Here is a 19979-nt window from a genome sequence, read left to right as displayed (position 1 = left end):
AATTTTATTTCGCCAACAGTGATATTTTGCTTGATTTGCCAAAATTTTCCCCCTCCAAAGTTTCCCTCCGTACGGGGGGGGGGGGGTAGTCTACAAAGTTGGAATTTGGCTTACGATGTTCACCATGGATTGGCAGCTAGATCAACCAAGGTATAGTTTTAGCCCTGCAGTCATTTGCGTATAGGGGTATGAAGTTGGTTTTGTTAAAGAAACAGCGACAATTTTGTTTACGTCCACCACGTTGTAAACAAATGCACGTGATACGCAAACCATTGGGGCTACAGAAATGAAACGAAGATTTTCAAACTCTCCATGAGTAGGTGAATAAGATGGTGTATAGGTTTAAGACTTCCTTTTCTGAGTAATGGCTCGATTAAACCTTGTGTAAATTTTTCTTTGTAACATGCGTAATTTCACCAATTATTGTTATTTCTTTATATTTCATTTTGCATGCTTGTGCGAACTAGACAAGTTTTCACTGAGACGGTCACATTTATCAATTGGTGTACCTGATATCACACAAACTACATACTCTGTGTGGTGTGTTGTAGCTAACACAACTGGCTAATGTCATCAACCAAGTGCTAGCACTGACTGGAGGGATCAACTCTAATTCTAACTTCTTCTGTGGAAATGCACGTGATGGGGAAATCCCTGTTGAACTGTTAGGAGCTGCTTACAAGATACTGAGGCAGGCTCTGCGTAAGTGAATGTTGATTTTGAGTGTACGAAGATCAGTGTGGTGTGTAGCATTTGCGTGCCTGTGTGTGTGTGTGTGTATGCCTACCTGCATTTTGTGTATGCTAGTGTACAGGTAGTTATGTTGGCATTTACGTGTAGCTCCAGCAAAGTCAAGCAAGAAGTACGAGGAGACAACAGATGATGGAAACGAGTTACCAGCAGCTGATCAACTAAGTGTAGTACTGAACGAACTAATAGCTAATAATGAGACCATCCGACCCAAGATACTCTTCACTCCAAATAATGCTCTGGCTTGGAGAATCATAAAAAGGGTGTGTCTTGCATTTAAGCACTTAAGTATAGACCCATGCATTCATGATGTATGTATTTGTGTGACCAACTATGTATTTGTATATTTGAAAAGTGTGAACATGTGATAGGTGAGGGTATATGCATGCATATTCTAATTTTTTGCTTACATGCCCTCTTATAAATTCATTATGTTTTACTGCTGTTTGTTATGATACAGGCCAACCGTACATTTGCAGCAGTGGATACAATACGTGCTGTAACAGAACAACTGATCAACTGCTCCAGATCTCTCAACCAGTCTCTAACAGAATATGGACCACGACTGAGAGAGGTAAAGAAGTTATGGTCATTTGAAAATAGACTGCATATTTATTGTCTTTGTATTTGTGGATGTTCAGAGGTTGTTTTGTTTGGTTGTTGCTAACTTGAGTTCTGGAGATGATGTTTACAACATGACGACAGACAACAGTACAACCCCTATCAATTGTACTGGACTATTTGTCCCATCTCTGGTCATAAAAAACCAGCCAAACACAACTATCTCAGCTTTAAGAACATTCTATGATCTGCTTGATCCTAAAGCTGCGGACAACATTTGGGACAGACTAGGGGAGGTTATTGATGGTGGCTCAAATGTGTTAACTTTCATAAAAGTTTTTGACTGGGACATTTTTCATCCAACAGAAAACGAGGACACAATGCAACATCTCTCCATGGATTACGCTGAACGGCAAAAGCATAACATATCATTTGTGTATGGCGGTGTTATATTTGATAGTCTGAAGGATGAGAATATTACCATTGTACCTCCAAAAGTTAGGATAAGGCTGAGACTCAACCGAACGTTTGTCCATGATACCTCCAGAATGAGGCAGAAGTTAGTGGGAATTATACAAATATGTATGTACTATATTTCAGCCCTTGTGTGTATATATACACAGTAGAACCTGAAGAGTGTTTATATGTTCTATCAGGGTAGTCAGGAGCTATACTCATGTAGAATCTGGGTGTAGCAGAGCATTCTATTAGGGTGGGCACCTTAAGTTAATTGTTGTAACTTCAGAGATCATATTCCATATACTAGGTGGTCCTCAGATGTATTCATGTATTGTGTGTATTCTTATTCAGAGTGTGGGTACCTGGTCCTGAAGATCTTGACTGGAAAAAGGTGTACTTGTATTTCTGGTTCATCTACCTGCAAGATATGATGGAGAGGGCTACACTACAGGAGATACTTAATAAGACTGTGGTTTCCCCTGGAGCTTACATCAATGAGATGTCTTATCCTTGTTATGATCTGGATTAGTGAGCCTATATGTGTGTGTAGAATAGTGTATAGTGTGTGCGTGTGTGTGTGCAGGTACATGTACATGTACACTAACACACGGGTACTAGCACACACAAGCATGCACGCACACACGCGCATATACGCACACACAAGCAAACATGTTACTGGGTAAAGTTACATCTCATTCTCTCACAGCTACATGATAGCACTAGAGTTGATGATGCCTATGGTGATGACACTAGCTTGGCTGTTCTCCATTGCTATGAATGTTCACTTTATTGTGAAAGAGAAACAGTTACGACTGAAGGAGTTCATGAAGATGATGGGACTGAGTAATGCAGTCCACTGGACAGCATGGTTCATCACTCAGTTGATTGTTATCTCCTTCTCCATTCTGTTTATGGCACCCATGTTGAAATATGGTGGTCTCTATCCTAAATCAAATCTATTACTCATTTATATCTACTTGGAGCTGTATGCTGTGTCTTTGATATTTTATGGGTAAAGTGTGTGTATGTATGTTTGTATGTATATGTGTGTATGTGCATGTGTGTAAAAGTACATAGTCAAGGAGACTATACATGAACCTTACGTAGCATTTTACACATTCGTGTTGTTTTTCTCGTGTAGATTTCTTGTTAGTGTCTTCTTCACTAATGCCAACGTAGCAGCTTGTCTAGCTGGTCTCTCCTACTACCTCATACAGTTTGCAACAATCACCATAGTCTCTCGGCAGAGCTCCCTTGGATTCCAGTATGTCTTGCTCACAGTAAGTCATAAGAAAATAAAATGTGTAGAGTTGGGCTATGGAACAGGTATACACACTCACAAACTGCTTATTGTACTGACTCACAATGAACAAGAAACAAGTCTTTTTTACAGTCAATTTCAACACTGTACGTGTGTATTGTGATATGTTATATTGACATGTGTACTGTTTACCTGCTGTTCCCATCCAGACACTGCTGTCTCCCAATGCATTTGGTTTGGGTGCAGACTACATAGCTCAGTATGAGCTCAAGGGAGAAGGGATACAGTTTAGTAACATGAATATATCTCCGGTGAGCCACACTCCATCTAGCCACACCCACTTGTACAGTGCATGTTATTCTGGTAGCTGAATGATGACGCATTCAGTTTCACTTGGGTATTGATTATGATATCTGTGGACTCTGTCATCTATTGGTTGTTGACTTGGTACATTGAAGAAGTGTTTCCAGGTGTGTGTGTGTGTGTGTGTGTGTGTGTGTGTGTGGGCGTGCGCACGCATCATACTGTGTCTCCATTTTGTCTGTCTAGTACATAGTTGATACAGTGTATATTGTGTGTATGGCATTTTCATGCAGGCAAATATGGTGTCAGTCGACCATTTTATTTCTTTATCCAACCAACCTACTGGTTTGGTCAGAGAGCATCCTCATGGCCCACATTGTTCTCAAGAAATCCCACCTCTTATTCTCTGCTTAAAGCACAAAACAACGAAGATGGTCTCTCCGAAGTCAGCAGTGCAGATTTCTCAGAGAGCACTGGTGTGTAGTCCTTCCAAATCACATATTACACAACTTGTTATTGTGATGGTTCATTTCAGATGGGAATACTGGTAGTGCTATGAGTGAGAGATGTGAGAAAGACCCTACCCATCTTCCACTGGGCATTGCCATCGATAATCTAGTTAAGGTATGGCATCAGTTGCTGCACAGTTGATAACACACTTGTCCAGCTGTCAATCTCTTCATACATATCAGGGATTTTTCTAGGGGGGGGGGCAAAGGGGGCATTTTGCACTGAAAATGATTTTGCCCCCCTGAACTCTGCCTAATTGTTAAGCCTAATGATGGGGGTGATTGAGCCTAATTTAAGTTCTGCCCCCCCCCCCGAATTTATTTTCTAGAAAAATCCCTGCATGTTACTGTAAGGCTGAGGCAGTAGCACTTATTTGTACAGATTTTGTTTTGCACTTTCGAAAATGACTATTTTAATTATATCCATAAGTATAAGCTACAGTGTTTATCTCTTTCTTTCCAGTGCTATCCAACTTTGCCTTGGAAAAAGCGTAATCCAGCTGTAAAGGGCTTAACGCTGAACTTCTTTGAGAGTCAGATCACAGCATTACTGGGACACAATGGTGCTGGAAAGACCACCGTCATGTCTGTCCTAACTGGCTTGTATGAGCCAACTGGTGGCACTGCTTACATTTATGATCATGACATTCGAAGGAACATGGATGATGTGAGAGAGTCACTTGGCCTGTGTCCACAGCACAATGTGTTGTTTGAGAAGTATGTAGTGTGTTTGTGTGCGTGCATGTGTGTGTGCAGCATAGCCAAGCGGCTCCTGGTAATGTAATCGAAAGGTTGTGCCTAGCTGCTGTTGACTCCTTTAGCAAGAAACTTCACTTACATTGCTCTGGTCTACCCAGCTGTTTAAATGGGGATCTGGTAACCTGGTGCCAACTAGTGTTAACTGGGGAAGCAAATGCCAACTGTCCTTAAATATCAAAAGAAGGTCCAGCTGGGATTTTGGGTGCTTCCTGCGGGTTATCAGTTCTGCCCCAGGAGGATTTACTTGTGCTGACTCATAGCACCTGAAGAGCACATAGGTGTCCCAGTGCTGGTTTACTGGGTAGGTGTGACCATAGCTGCACGGCAGCTGAAGGTTGTGCGTGTGTGTGTGTGCGTGGGTGTGTGTGTGTGTTTTGTAGGAAGTTTTGTTAATTTCTTTGTTCGTTAGTTTAACAGTTGAAGAGCATCTGTTATTCTTTGGTCTGCTGAAGGGATTGACTTACCAGGAAGCAAAAATTGACATACCAGGGTAAGATTTGTGTACAGTCACTACAATGGAACTCATCAAGAAGTACTATCTGAAATGTGGACACCTTGATAATCAGGACACTTGTATGTGGTCCCATTTGTCATTTAGACCCCTGAAATCAGGACACCTCACTAACTGTAGCAAGGCCCCAAGTGTCCAGAATACTAGAGTTATACTACAGTGTAGTTGTAGTCTTGGTGCGTTTTATGTTTTAGGTGGCTCCGGAAGGTTAATCTCATGGCGTTCAGGAAGATGCGTGCTAAACACTTATCAGGTGGCATGAAGCGAAAGCTGTCCATCTTGTTGGCATTTGTTGGTGGATCTCGTACCATTATCCTTGATGAACCCACGTCTGGGGTTGACCCATTTGCTAGGAGACAAATTTGGGATTTCTTATCAACACAGAAAGATGGTATATATTAATACTGTAATTCAACTATGCATCTGTATTTGTATTGTAATTTTAATATTTTGGTTGATAAGTATAAATCTGATTGTAATAGTATAATATTATACATCAGGTCGTACTATTATGCTCTCCACACATCACATGGACGAAGCTGAAATCCTTGGTGATCGGATAGCCATCATATCGAAGGGAGAGCTGATAACATGTGGCTCCTTCTTCTATCTGAAGCAGAGATTTGGTAAAGGACACATCTTAACACTGGCCCGGAGCTCTTCACCACTCCATCTTCATCGAAGACACAGTCAACAGCACAGGGGTACGTATTCCACCATAGTATTTAGTGATACCATGATATATTATATATCGCGATAATCGTGATAGAAACATTTCATGATAATCGTGATAGAGAAAATGCTATATATATCGTGATATAAAATACACAAATCATTTGGTGGAAAATCATTTATTTTTCTGGCAACATGTGGTGTTGCGTAAAAAACAAGTATCAACTTTGTCACATCATTGTTATAAATTGACTGAATATAACTTGTCCTGTGAAAACATTAGCATATATTCAATTCGTTTAATATATCGTGATACAAGTCCCATGATATTATGATTATTGTGATGTTAAAATTTCATATCATGACATCACTAATAGTATCATAGCATAACATGTTGGAAATATGCACTTCGCTTTATTCTTACTACGTAGTTTGAGCAAGCTTTAATGTTCCCCTCCAGATGTTGCTGTAATTGATTACCTGTACATGTGCACAGTGATACAGTACCATTCACTTTAGTTAAAGTGCCTGAGGTGTACTGGTCTGATTGTGTGTACACTACATCACGTCTGGGGTTGATGAGATCATGGACCGTGTCCATATTAGAGAAGAGTCCTTAAGGCGTAAATTGTACTACAAATGGGACCATGGACAGTGTCTGGATTGTCATGGTGTCCTGATTTTGGGGGTCTAAATGTGTGAACACTAATAAAAATAAGTAGTGTATTTACAGTATACATTGTAGTTGATCGTAAAAACATCTCCACTTTTGGGGGTTTCATTTGTAATTTTGTAAAAAAGTGTGTGTACTGATACAGTGGTGATACATATGATATGCCTGATCATATTTTTTCTTCATTCAGTTACGGTTGATGTTCACTCAGAGAGTGAGTCACGAGATAAGATGAATGAGAGTGGTACTCCAGAGCCGGAGGACTTTGTGCTAGAGATGCCTATCAGTGGGATTACTGGCAGCAGTCACCAGGAGCAGATAACTAGGTTCATGAAGCTCTACATGCCGGGAATACAATTTCTAGATGAGAGGGGACCAGACTTACGTTATCTTGTACCACTCAATCAGCCTCACTTGCTGGCACGACTGTTTGATCAATTGGATTATAACCTTACTGCTCTCGGGATGACTAGCTATGGACTTTCTGCTTGTAGTATGGAACAAGTGTTTGTGTCTCTTAATGAGGAGCGAGGGGATGTGATTACTGATGGTGAGCAGCTATTTTGTGTGTGTGTGTGTGTGTATTGCTCCAATGGGGACCTCCTGGTGTCAACTGAGGAAGCAGTTCACCTAGCCTTAACCTCAGTGGGTACCTGGTGTCAACTGGGGAAGCAAATGTCAACTGTCCATGTCTCGCATAGTCCAGCTGGGACATTGGGTTCCCACACCTTCACCTGTAAGACATGGCACAGCCTCCTGCGGGTTACTAATTCTGTCCCAGGAGGATTTGCCTGCACTGACTCATAGCACCTGCATAGTGCACAGGTGTCCCAGTGCTGGTCCATGACTGTGCTAGTACAGCACCTGATGGCTTTGCTTTTTTTTGTGTGCGTGTGTGTATGGTCTGTAGTCTATTAAGAGATAGCCAAATGTACATATTCAGTCAATGACTCAGCCACTCTCTCCTACTTGTTTAGTATCATCTGCTGCTGGTAATGATCCAATCTCAGCAAAGTCTTCCCTCTCCTCAATGGGTGCCCTCGGCTCTGATAATGAGCTATCCGGTGTTGGTAACAATGATGTGTTCTCTACTGAGGATGAGGCCTTACTTATTGGAGACTGTAAGTCTGTGTGTATATACTGTATGTCATGAGACATGTACGTGTGTGTGTGTACATGTGCGTGTGTGCCATAAGGATTTCAAGGGACAAAATTGTTTTGTTCAACTTTTAAGGATGGCCGAAAAGATTCAGTTTAACCTCTGAATTTTCACGGATTTATTAAACACCATGAAACGGTGAAAAACTGTCCTTTGTACAATACAGTCCTGTATGTTCATTTGTGTACAGTATGTTAACTATAGACATTGTTTCTTCACAGCCTCATATGATGATCTACTTGGTGTACAGTCCAGTAACAGGCTCACTGGTTACAAGTTGTTGTTACTACAATTTTATGCTCTCCTTATCAAACGCTTGCAGTATGCCACCAAAAGATACTTCATGTTCATTGTACAGAACTTATTCCCACTGACCGTCGTCGTCACGTGTCTCTTCATATCATGGTCTCTAACAAGAGTATCAGACCCTCCTCCACTAGAGTTCAACCCAGATTCCTTCTTTAGTTCTAGTAAAGAGAACTATGCTATTGTCAGTGGAAACAGTCATGCCTACACGGAGCCATTCTATGATCCCATTTTTCGGCAGTGTGGGTTTGGTCCCCAGACTGACTCCCACAGAATATGCAACAGTTCAGCCTACACTTATTCTTTGCTCAATTTGACTACATCTTACAACTTTTCTTGTAGTGATGGTGAACCTGATGTTAACGTGTCATGTGACTGTCGTGTGGCGCTTGACCAAGATGTGTGCAATATACGACCATCTAGGCCATACCCGTTACGTCCTTACTGTGTCACTTTGAGTAATACCAAGACGACAAAACTACAGGACCTACGCTATGGCAGTCGTAACTCACCCTACAATGATGACATTGCTGATGTTTATGTCCAGTGGTCAAGACTGCAGTATGCTGAGCAGCGATACGGAGGTGTCCACTTTGGTGAAGAAAGAGTGTATGTTCCAGCTGAGGTGGATAAGTTTTACGATGATCCTTCAAATGACCCACTCAGCCAACTCCCAGTTCTTGCTGTAAGAAAATTTGCCAAGGTATGAAACATTTGTTGGAGCTTCCATAACTGTATTTTTTTTTCCATAGGCTTGGCACACTTATAAAGGATTCCATTCAATGCCCATTTATCTCAATTCTCTAAACAATGCTATACTGAGGGCTCACCTTCCCAAAAACTTCACCAACCACTCCCAATATGGTGAGTTTACTGTAGAGTAATACTGTTATCATTGTATGTGTTCCCTTGTGTGATAGGTGTGGTAACCACTTCACATCCATTCAAAACAACATGGATACAAAAATTACGTTATGCACTGTAAGTTACCCACATAAATAAATTGGACGTGTTGCTTGATGTGTGCATTTGTCGCTATCTAGGGAGAGAGCTAGTTTTATGGTTAATCCGATGGCATGCATGTTTGCTTTGAGTTTCCTCACGGCCAGTTTTGCACTGGTTATTATTGAAGAGAAATCAGACAAGGTGAAACATCTTCAGTTAGTGTGTGGCCTAAACAAGCTGATTTACTGGCTAACTACCTTCATCTGGGATATGGTGAGTAAGCCTACTAGTGTACTTAACATCAATAGTATTGTTACAGGGCATCTTTGTCATCTTCAGTGCAATCATTATTGCACTTTTTAAAGCATTCAGTGATGCTAACTTTTCAAGTCCTGATGTTTTACCAGTGTTTACATTACTGTTGATCTCGTATGGGATTGGTACAGCACCTTGGATATACTTGATGTCATTTCTGTTCAAGTCTCCCACCACTGCATATGTGGTGTTGTTCTGTATCAACTTCTTCCTCGGCTTTGCTATGTTAATTGTTGATTTCATCGTCTTTTACATTACTGGGACGGTAAGAAAAGGTGTAATGTATTGCATATTATGTGTAGTGTGTGTGTGCACATGCCAGTTTGTTTGGTTGTGACTGTTATCATTTTGTTCCATCAGAACACAGTGACATACACACTACTAATCCTCCCCAGTCCTGGATACTGTATTGGTCGGGGCATGTTGTACTTCAGTCTGGACAGAGTCATCATACAGGCCATTACAGCCGTTACTGGTAAACTATAGGGTGTATACAAAGAACCACATTTATACAGTAGGCATCAAAAAAGTTTCCATTGCATTGTGTTGCATGGAATTTCACTGCCATTTTGATGCCATTCCACTGCTGTTTGACACCTCTTGCAATTTGCAATGAAACAAAATGCCAGCAGAATGGGAACTTTTTTGATGTTTGCTATAAGAAATACAGCACATCCTATAGTGCCTTTGTAAGCTATTTCTACAGCAGCTTATCCCATAAAATACTTCCATAACAAAGGTATTGTGTATATGTTCTATAGGAGAGATTACGCCATCTCCTCTTGAAGAAGTACGACGCTTCATAGTGGCCTTGTGGATATATGCTGTAGTTGGTTGGCTGGGTGTATTCTTTATAGAATACATTAAACCAAGATTCTACAAGTTAGTTGTGTATAAATGGTATCAGTTGATATGTGTACACTTGTAAAGGTGCTATGAGTAAACGTGACCTTTCTTCTGTCTAGGAAAATGTCCAGTCCTCCAGCAATGCAGTCAGAGACAGAGGACATTGATGTACAGGAAGAAAGGAGGAGAGTGATAGAAGATGAAGGTGTTGAGAATGATGTTCTCACTCTTAAAGATCTCACGAAAATATTCCACTCAAATGAGGGAGGAATGTTTAGCTGTAAAGTATGTTGTATTTTAATGTGAACAAAGTATTTTTATTTCTTCTTCACAGCAAATTCGGAAGCAAAGAATTGCTGTCAATAGATTATGTGTTGGTGTCCATAAGGGCGAGGTAAATATACAGAAGGAACTTGTAGACTGATAATATCACATAATACTTTAGTGCTTTGGATTGCTGGGAGTTAATGGTGCTGGAAAGACATCCACATTTCGTATGCTCACTGGAGACACTCGAGTGTCCAGTGGAGATGCTTATGTTAATTCCTACAGGTAGCAACACTACATTACACAAGAGTTTGATGAATTCTATGTATTATATAGCATTCGGTCAGATATGAATTCAGTTCGTCAGACAATTGGCTACTGTCCTCAGTTTGATGCACTAATAGAGCCACTAACTGGCAGACAACATCTAGTTTTGTACTGTAGATTAAGGGGAATACCCAGGAAGGAGCTTGAGAAGGTGTGTACATGCAGTGTGCCCCTTGTCCTACACATAGCATGTCTGTGCTGCTGTTTCAGGTAGTTGAGATGGCACTGGTAAAGTTACAGTTAAAGGAACACGCTGATAAACCCGTGTCGGCATATTCTGGAGGTAACCGTAGAAAATTATCAACTGCAATAGCTCTTCTTGCAAGACCTCCAGTAGTTTTTCTGGTAAGTGTATATACCCCTGTGGTAGCAGTATACATCTCCTGTGTTCCAAATTGTGGTGATACATTTGTGGCTGTCTTCCTAGGATGAGCCAACAGCTGGGTTAGACCCTAAGGCACGTCGTTTCTTATGGAGTGTCATTCAGAGTATAGTGAACGCTGGTCAGTCAGTGGTGTTGACTACACACAGTATGGCAGAGTGTGAGGCTCTGTGCAGCAGAGTAGGCATCATGGTGAATGGGACATTCCAGTGCTTAGGATCTCCACAACATCTCAAACAAAGGTACGCTGTTTTATATGGGATACAGACACGTATTTAAGATTAAATCTAAAGTCTCTAATAGAGCAGTGACACATACTGCACAATATGGGGAACATTCAACAGGGAAAACCTTTACAGTAGTACAGTACATATGTTAGTGATGTGGTGTTGTACAGGTTTGGAGATGGTTATAGAATTAAGTTGAGGATGAAAGAGATGAGTGCCAACGACGCAATGAAAGAATTTATGAGACAAAACTTCCCTGAAGCCAGTCTCAGTGTAAGCTAGTCTATTCACTAATACAATCACATATACTCTACACACAGGAGGAACACTTCAATACAATGGTGTACCAAATACCATCATCAGCTGTTAAGTTGGCTAATGTGTTTAGACAGTTAGAAGCAATAAAGGAGTCATTAGATATTGAAGGATATTCTGTCAGTCAAACCACCCTAGATGATGTGAGAACTAATGAAATAGTACCCTCTACAGTCATATATGCTGTAAAATTGTTTAGGTGTTTATACACTTTGCTAACAAACAGTGCGATCAGTTTGTATTGAGCACTGCTGGGTCACAGTCAAACATCTCTCTGACTGGAATTGAAATGTCACAGCTACCAGATATCGTCGCAGAGAATACGCCACAGACTTCACCAATCGTAATCACAGACGACCATACAGTATGTGAATCAATCACAATACAATTTATTATGTTGTGTTTTGATAGGTTGTTCATTTCAGTCCTGGAAACACTAATGAAACAGAACTAATTCTCTAAAAAAATCCTATATTTATATAAACACAGTTCTATACAGATAGCGCTTTAAAAATTGATAAATTACATATTTTGCATGTGGTAAGTAATAAATAAATTATACAATTTGTTATGAATGTTGTACTGAATGCCACTTATTTATAATTACAATGTAATTTTGTGAATTATGTTCCTTCATAGTATGTGTGGACCTTAGAAGAAATGTTTTCAAACCTAAAGGGAGACATTGTGTGGTTAATATGTGTTACACCATGACTAAAAGTTACAATACTACTATTTTAATCTCACAATTATCATGGTTGGAATAAAGCCACACTAAGTAAAGCTTTGCCATCCTTGAAATAGCCTATCACAGGGAACAAGTAGTCTCTTTCACACTACATATACCATTTGATACACTTGTGACCAGCCAGGACCGAATATATTTTGATCATCAAATTTGCTTTGATTACTTGATTTCACCTATAAAAAGCCTTGATTCTTGATCATTAACTATACAAGTCTTGTGTAGCTAAAAGTAATTAGTTTTCAAAGGTGCTTGATTGTCACATTTGCGGATGTCTTGATTGCTTGATTCACTGTACATAAGTCCCTTATAGGGTCCTTCATATAGACTATAGAGGACATTGCTACATTTAACCTCTCTACAAAGGCCTCTACTGATTTTGAAACTACAATAGTAAAATTTCATCAAAATCAGCTGGTCCAATAGTAGAGCAGCACAGCAGAAAAATTGTGCACTTCATGATGGAACCTTCCACACAGTACCACACAGTAAACCCGATGACATGAAATACGAGAGGTGTATTAGACCTTAGGGGCTACAGAAAGTTTCATACTTTCATTACAAAGTGCACAATACAATTTGTCTCATTTTTGTGAGCATGTTGCCTACTACATAGAGAATTAGAGATCACACTATATTTTTGAGTAGTGCTCAAACTCGAGCCCAATTATGCTCATTATGCTTTTCAATTTTTAAAGTCAAAATTTTGTCAGAGCTGGATATTTCTATTAGATTAGACTCTATTTAGGTTGTTTGGTGGGTCATAATTCTCATTATTATACTTCACCTTGTTTTCTAACACCTTTAGGTACAATACAAATACACAAGGATATGTATCAACAAGCTATTTCTTGTGGCGATATGGCAGATCTACATAGGTGGGTTATGAGGGTTTGGTGGAGGCCTTTTTTACATTTAACTCAGCAGCTACGTTATTGCTACACATGTTGACTCCATTCAAAAAAAAAATACCCTGAATCTTAGACGTACTTAAATGCAAGATAATATAAATATAGATTAAAGAATATGGCTGAACCGAAATCCTAACTGGATTTAGACTAAGGTAAGTGCACCACTGTTTTTTAAAATTTTATTTTGATGTTCTATCTCTGCCATGCAAGTGAAATACTTTAACCTTAAAATATCATATAAAGCCTATCCTATGGAGCATCAGTCCTGAAAATTTCATCAAAATATCTCCATCCGTTGAGGAGTTATACTCCAAAATTCAACTATGTGTAAATTTCGCGCATGCTCCTAACTCCAGACACTTGTTCACCATGCCAGAAACAGCACTTCCAAAGTTCATATTGAATTTTAAACACTGCCAAGTTAAACTTGCATTGACTACCTCATACTTGATTTTGAGTCATAGTACCTTGCATTGTTGAGTTATGCATGGGTATTTCAAATCAATGGATATTTCTTCAACATTATTCATGAAGCTTCAATGAGACTGGCTCTTACAAAATCGTTCATAGTAAGTGTTTGACTGATTGTTAGCAAACAAAACTTGATAAAGTGGTAAGTAACAGATTTTCCTCTGTAAAATCAGCCAGATGGCTCTTTGAGTTTGGAAATAAGCAGCGATTGTTGAAGAATTTTTTGATAATTTTGCTACACATGGCAAATAAATAATCACCTCGTTTGGAAAAACTAGTGGGATATTTATGCTGATTTTAGGATCATAGCATCATCGTAATTATATGAAACATAAATCTCCTAAAATTTCAAGTAATGCTGTGTCTAGTTCTTGAGATATGACGTTAAATATTTGAAGTGTCCGGAGTTAAGAACTGTTCGGAACTAGGCGCACTTACCTTATGTCACGAATAGTATGCTTTGAAGTTTAGTCGTTAATGAGGTATTTAAAAGCCAATAGATACCCGTGGGTCAGTATCTAAACTGGTTAGATACCCGTGACAAAACTTGTTGGATTCCAGTCACAACAGCCATCAGAAATTATTGCTAGAGTGTAAAGAAAGCATCACTGGATCATAAAGATGATCGTATTTAGATCATAAAGATGATCATATTTATCTAGAAGTGAGTTATTTCAGCACTAATTTGATCAGGAAGCCGCCGTGACCAGAGCTGCATGAACCATAGTCTAAATCAGTTAATGCACAAATTCACGGTCCCTTGTTGATTATTGTGTCATAATAACGCAGATACCTGGATTTGTGCAATAACCTATACTTAATAGGTAACAAACCTTAACTCTATCTTTGGACTACTAGAATCATGAGAAATGGTTCCTCAGATAGTAGAGGGCTCCTATCTATGGAACCAATTCTGGTATAATATATCGTGCAGTTGCGCCCGCGAGCATGAAGCATTATGAAATTTGTGTAAACCTTCCAAGATACTTCAATATGCAAGCAGTTGCATTTAACCAACATCCATTATAGCTATTTAACTTCCCATTCATTAAAAGCTATTGAGATACTCTAGTTGAGCAGTCAGGTAACTACTCTTATAAAAATAGGACACAGTTTAAGACAACTATTGCCCTATGGATAGGTTTACAGCACTGGGTTTACTGTGATAACAACTAAAAGTAGACTATAAAATTCAATTTCATGCAGAGCTTGTAAATTCCTGTGTACATGACTGTTTATTTTTGGCAAAGGGATAAAATTCACCCACCCACACACACTGACCTGCTCTCACTTTTTCCAATGCCTAGTGTTGCTAGTACTTCATTTTTATCCTTGATTTCTCTTATGTAAGAATGGAATACTAAGCGAATATCAGCATTGGGAGTGCCGGAGATCGAGATACTCTAATAGAGCAGTCACCTAACTACTCTAATAGAATATTCAGTGGAAACATATAAATTGTGCACATTTATTCAACCTGTCTCCATTAACAGATATATCTAAATCAAGTGCATGAGTTTATCTGTCATTTTTACTGATGTATCTACCATCTTAAAGGAGGTTGGAGTATATCCTATTCAAGTACATGGTACCACTGAAAATGCTCTCAGATTCAATCTCAAAAATTTCCGGTGGGGGGAGGGGGGGATACCTCAGACCCCCAGTGTTAAGTATACTAGTGTGCGAATGCTAGAGTGCTTTGTACAGTAAGGTACAGTTAATGATTTTAAAACACTTTGTAACTGACAGCCACTCTACATGACTTGCCCCCACTTAAGAGTATTGTTCTCTGCCGAACTAAATTGTGTCTTGTGAGCATGAATGGTTGCCATGGATTAGTATTATACCTGACCTATGTCATCATACAATGGACACTGGGACTTTACTGGTATCAGATTGTTGTACTTTACTTAGGGATCTCAGAAACTGTGGAAAATAATTAATGTAAAGTGTCCTTGATAAGGACGGTCCTTTAAGAGAGGTTCTCCACTGTATACACCATTCAACTAAACTTATTGTTGGCTGCAATAGCTAGTTAGCACAATGACCATAGTCACCATGTACTGTCTATACCTCTTCATTTTAAATGGTTTTTCTGTTTCTACAGATTTTGTTGCATCGTCATTCTTTCTGAAATAGAAAAAATGTTCACTAATAGCTAAACACATCATTGTTGTTCAGTTTATACCTTTTTGTGTGCTCTAGTAGTCTCTGCTTCTTTAGTAGTCTTTGTGCCTACAGGTGAGTAACTATGACATCTGTGTGTGTGTATGTAGTGTGTGTGTGTGTGTGTGTGTGTGTGTGTGTGTGTGTGTGTGTGTGTGTGTGTGTGTAGTGTGTGGGTGTGTGTGTGTGTGTGTGTGTGTGTGTGTGTATGTAGTGTGTGTGTGTGTATGTAGTGTGTGTGTGTATGTAGTGTGTGTGTGTGTGTGTATGTAGTGTGTGTGTGTGTGTGTGTGTGTGTGTGTGTGTGTGTGTGTATGTAGTGTGTGTGTGTGTGTGTGTGTGTAGTGTGTGTGTGTGTGTGTGTGTGTATGTAGTGTGTGTGTGTGTATGTAGTGTGTGTGTGTATGTAGTGTGTGTGTGTGTGTGTGTGTGTGTATGTAGTGTGTGTGTGTGTGTGTGTATGTAGTGTGTGTGTGTGTGTGTGTGTGTGTGTAGTGTGTGTGTGTGTGTGTGTAGTGTGTGTGTGTGTGTGTATGTATGTATGTAGTGTGTGTGTGTGTGTATGTAGTGTGTGTGTGTGTGTATGTAGTGTGTGTGTATGTAATGTGTGTGTGTGTGTGTGTGTGTGTGTGTGTGTAGTGTGTGTGTGTGTGTAGTGTGCGTGTGTGTATGTATGTATGTATGTAGTGTGTGTGTGTGTGTGTGTGTGTGTGTGTGTGTGTGTGTGTGTGTGTGTGTGTGTGTGTGTGTGTGTGCGCGTGTGTGTAATAGTAATACTGCTTACTTTTTTCTTATCACTAGCCAGTTTACATCTCTGTTCATTACTTGCTACCCATTCTTTCTGATACTTCAGTGCTATTAGGTTAGCTACTGATTCCTCACCACTGTACAGTGAAAATATAGTGCTGATATAATCATGCAACAAAAAAGCTATATATAAGGACACCAAGTTTTGGATTGTAAATGTACTACACAATATCTGTACATGTGTGCATTTGTATTTTGTTCAATGAGCATAAGTTATATTTACTTTGCAAAGTATAATTTGGTTATGACATTCAAATATACAGTAGAAATTGTCACCTTTATAGGCCACCTCTCTCAAGTGGCCAGTTGTAACTGAGAGAAAGCATGTAGCCCACACCTCTCTTATTAAAGTCAAGAAAATTTAACCTAAAGGCTACTGGCTACACAGGCTGGTATGGTCTATATATGCATAGTTAGTTTTGCTTGTTCTATTAGAGTATTTCAATTGTTTCATGAAATGGGGTTGCTGAAGGATAACGAATATATTAGATAGGCCAATCAAAACTATTGAACGTATTTAGATATTCCACAGAAAAACTTCAATGATGTAGCAAACCCACAACTGTTTGTCTCTCTACCATTTCATATCCCCCCCACCTCAGCTCCCGACACTACTAACATTGATGGCAATCGATCTTGATGAGTTGTCTTCACTGGGTTTGGTTTCCAGATAGCTTCATTCCATTTATCCTCAGGAGACAGTGGCTTAATTCTTGGTAGTCTAATTGGTGTAGCATCATCTATAACTGCTGGAAGACTCCTCCTGAAGTAGCGAGGCTTGCTGCAGGGAATAGATAGCATTATCAAGTGACCAAAAAAGTTGGCAAGCTGTAAAATTTTGCTTGTACCTGGTGTTACCTTCATAAGATTACATGATCACATGTGCAGAGTTCCTCATCCACCACTAGCGCCATAGGTCTGCAATTTTTTTCTACTAATTATTTACATTAGATACTTTGCATGAGTGATAATGTAACTTTCTCATAGGCTTCCCTAGCTTTTTACACTTAAAAGTTGCACTCCTGTACTCTGATCTTCATCCTTGGTCAGAGTGAAAGTCAAAAGTTAGAAATTTGTAGTTCCTCTAAGGACAAGCACAGTTCATAAAGTGATTGATGCTTTTAGAACAACGTCAATGTAAGAATTTGGTTAAGAGTCAAGTGCATTATTGTTAAGCTGATACTTTTGCATTTGTCCACTTTGACTGAGGGAGAATATCAGATTACAGCAGTGCCAACCCCTTGACAATGGCTGCATTCAGCCACCAATGGTACAAACTTGATGTGGTAAGGAAAATGGTGATGCTGGCAGGGATTAGAAACTATTCATTAAGTTTAGGTAGCCTTAACGAAAGGCACAGCTTCATAACTCTTGAAATACATGGGAATATAGCTGCTGCAGATAGAGGACAGGCATACTGAAAATGTTCTAATAAGCATGTGATTTTTAACATGTCATGAACAAATGTATTGTGGTGTATGTGACAGAGAAGTGCAAATCAATTGACAGTCACGAGCACTTGCTCCAGAGGCAACAAATTCTTCTATTTAATGAAAAAAAGCACTGCCACACCACATCTAATTGATGGTTTTTCGTTCAAATAATATGGTACATATTAGCGTTGTAATGTTGACCCGGGTGACCGACTGACCCAAATAGTAATCTGGATGGGACCTGGATCTGACCCCGGCGCATGTGACCCGATTTAATTACATGCCTCAAGAGCTAGAATAAAAGTCCATAAGTTCCAAGTTCCATTAGTTAGCCCTGCATTTTTTACACTATAAAACGGATTGTCTACAAGATGTGAGCAGCTACGTATTATCAAGTGGGTGTGGCTCCACGTACGTATTATCAAGTGGGTGTAGAGTATATATACAGCTACAGCAATTAAGAAATTTCCAGAAGTTAGTTACCAACATTTCAAGTAGCAACATGGATCCGGTGATGCCATGCATGCCTACAGAGAACAGCTGATACAATTCTGATAAGTGGGCGTGGCTCTACATATCCCACACAGACAGCAAAGCATATTCCTGAATGGTGGGTGTGGTTCCACGTAAGTTTCTTGAGTGTCAACAACTTCCACCAATACAATCGAGCTTATAGTTACACGTGATCATCCGGGTCAGACCCAGATATTCAGTGAAGTGGCCACTTGTCCTGGACAAAATGTGACCCAAATGACTTGGACAATCTGGATGACCTGGTCCACTTACAACGTTGGTGTATATCCATGAGCATGGTAATGACTGATTCAGTAACAAGCACAGCCTCATGCATGTACCTATTTTCTAGTGTTAAACAATGACATATGCCACACTTGTTTACTCGGTGATACATAGTTAGCTAGTTAGCTCACACACACACACACACGCACGCACACGCACACACACACACACACTACATACTCACACATACACACACACACACACACACACACACACACACACATACGCACACACTACATACTCACACACACACACACACATACGCACACACCAGCTACTCACCTCCTTCCAACTACTACATCAACACCAGGTGGGTGGTCCCACCACTCCACTCTACTGTATGGAACTGGTTTAGCATGGTCGTCTTGTACAAATGGGTGATGTGCTATAAGATCTGTAAATTTAGTACAAGGTAAGTCTACATGTATGCACTAGCTGATATGCCTCGTTATTAAAATTAATTTATTATTTCTCACCAGTTGCATACTCCATACTCACCTTTGTGGCCACCAGCTTTGGCTAGCTGCACATACTCTGACACTTGTTTGATGGGAGGTAGAAAGGTACCAGTGTTACCGCTGGACTCTTGCTGATTGTTCGCAGTAGCCGAGTCGCTGGACTCGTGGCTGCTGTACGCGATCGTTTCCTGCGCTTCCAACTTCTCAGCAGGCAGAGCCATAGTTAGGCCTGGCTACGAGCGACACGGGGAAGTGAGAGGATGAAGGATTACCTACGTGAGCTGCTAGTTCGCGGATTGTACCACACCCTTACTGTCTCACGTGAACTTCACTAACACATTTCCGTATTCTTTTCCGTTTTTGGATTTGATGAAAACATGCATTCCATAGATAGCTGTTGGTGTCACAAGGATATATTATGAACAAGGTGGGGATGATGATGGTGCTGAGATGCACTATTGTGCTAGCCACAAGGCAAATGACGGCTGTGGCTGAAGGTCTTGCTTATATATCCAAGCCACACAATCTATGCACTATTGTCAAACTGGTAAAAGTGTAGAAACTAAAACATCACACACACACACACACACACATGGTAAATTCCAATAAATAACTGTATGTACACAATGGATCCAATGAGATT

General features: G+C 39.9%; 2 protein-coding genes across 2 annotated transcripts in view; one reads left to right on the top strand and one right to left on the bottom strand.

Moving 5' to 3' along the window:
• Positions 1–12170, top strand: part of LOC136240017 (phospholipid-transporting ATPase ABCA1-like) — a 27088-nt gene extending 14918 nt beyond the window's left edge. Inside the window, exons 10-43 of the mRNA XM_066030815.1 lie at positions 552–702; positions 841–1013; positions 1211–1324; positions 1392–1870; positions 2122–2298; positions 2477–2782; positions 2912–3050; positions 3241–3342; positions 3399–3501; positions 3628–3810; positions 3870–3958; positions 4307–4560; positions 5012–5092; positions 5308–5504; positions 5614–5817; positions 6649–7008; positions 7436–7579; positions 7839–8626; positions 8676–8787; positions 8844–8904; positions 8967–9141; positions 9188–9448; positions 9544–9658; positions 9945–10065; positions 10149–10314; positions 10364–10423; positions 10475–10581; positions 10633–10774; positions 10834–10968; positions 11051–11247; positions 11403–11505; positions 11553–11690; positions 11747–11911; positions 11959–12170. Of these exons, the coding sequence (XP_065886887.1) occupies positions 552–702; positions 841–1013; positions 1211–1324; positions 1392–1870; positions 2122–2298; positions 2477–2782; positions 2912–3050; positions 3241–3342; positions 3399–3501; positions 3628–3810; positions 3870–3958; positions 4307–4560; positions 5012–5092; positions 5308–5504; positions 5614–5817; positions 6649–7008; positions 7436–7579; positions 7839–8626; positions 8676–8787; positions 8844–8904; positions 8967–9141; positions 9188–9448; positions 9544–9658; positions 9945–10065; positions 10149–10314; positions 10364–10423; positions 10475–10581; positions 10633–10774; positions 10834–10968; positions 11051–11247; positions 11403–11505; positions 11553–11690; positions 11747–11911; positions 11959–12009 (6153 nt within the window). The 3' untranslated portion in view covers positions 12010–12170. The remainder of the gene's footprint in view (positions 1–551; positions 703–840; positions 1014–1210; positions 1325–1391; positions 1871–2121; positions 2299–2476; positions 2783–2911; positions 3051–3240; positions 3343–3398; positions 3502–3627; positions 3811–3869; positions 3959–4306; positions 4561–5011; positions 5093–5307; positions 5505–5613; positions 5818–6648; positions 7009–7435; positions 7580–7838; positions 8627–8675; positions 8788–8843; positions 8905–8966; positions 9142–9187; positions 9449–9543; positions 9659–9944; positions 10066–10148; positions 10315–10363; positions 10424–10474; positions 10582–10632; positions 10775–10833; positions 10969–11050; positions 11248–11402; positions 11506–11552; positions 11691–11746; positions 11912–11958) is intronic.
• On the bottom strand, positions 12075–19979 carry LOC136240026 (uncharacterized). The gene is made up of 7 exons (XM_066030825.1): positions 19377–19979; positions 19161–19272; positions 17267–17428; positions 16625–16724; positions 15863–15909; positions 15748–15804; positions 12075–12219 (listed from the first exon to the last, which is right to left on the bottom strand). Exons 1-7 carry the CDS (start codon positions 19555–19557, stop codon positions 12171–12173), a joined length of 708 nt encoding a protein of 235 aa, XP_065886897.1. The 5' UTR covers positions 19558–19979; the 3' UTR covers positions 12075–12170.

The sequence above is a fragment of the Dysidea avara genome, chromosome 12 (genome assembly GCF_963678975.1).
Source record: "Dysidea avara chromosome 12, odDysAvar1.4, whole genome shotgun sequence".
Taxonomy (NCBI): domain Eukaryota; kingdom Metazoa; phylum Porifera; class Demospongiae; order Dictyoceratida; family Dysideidae; genus Dysidea; species Dysidea avara.
This window is presented reverse-complemented; position numbering and strand designations above follow the sequence as displayed.

Bases quoted from the DNA above. Each gene is read 5' to 3' on its own strand.
- LOC136240026 (XM_066030825.1), bottom strand. From the start codon at position 19,557: ATGGCTCTGCCTGCTGAGAAGTTGGAAGCGCAGGAAACGATCGCGTAC. The intron at 16,725-17,266 runs GTTAGTAGTGTC...TTCACTGTACAG, and splicing joins CAAGATCGATTGCCATCAAT to TGGTGAGGAATCAGTAGCTA. The intron at 12,220-15,747 runs GTATAGACAGTA...GTCTCCCTTTAG, and splicing joins AAACCATTTAAAATGAAGAG to GTTTGAAAACATTTCTTCTA.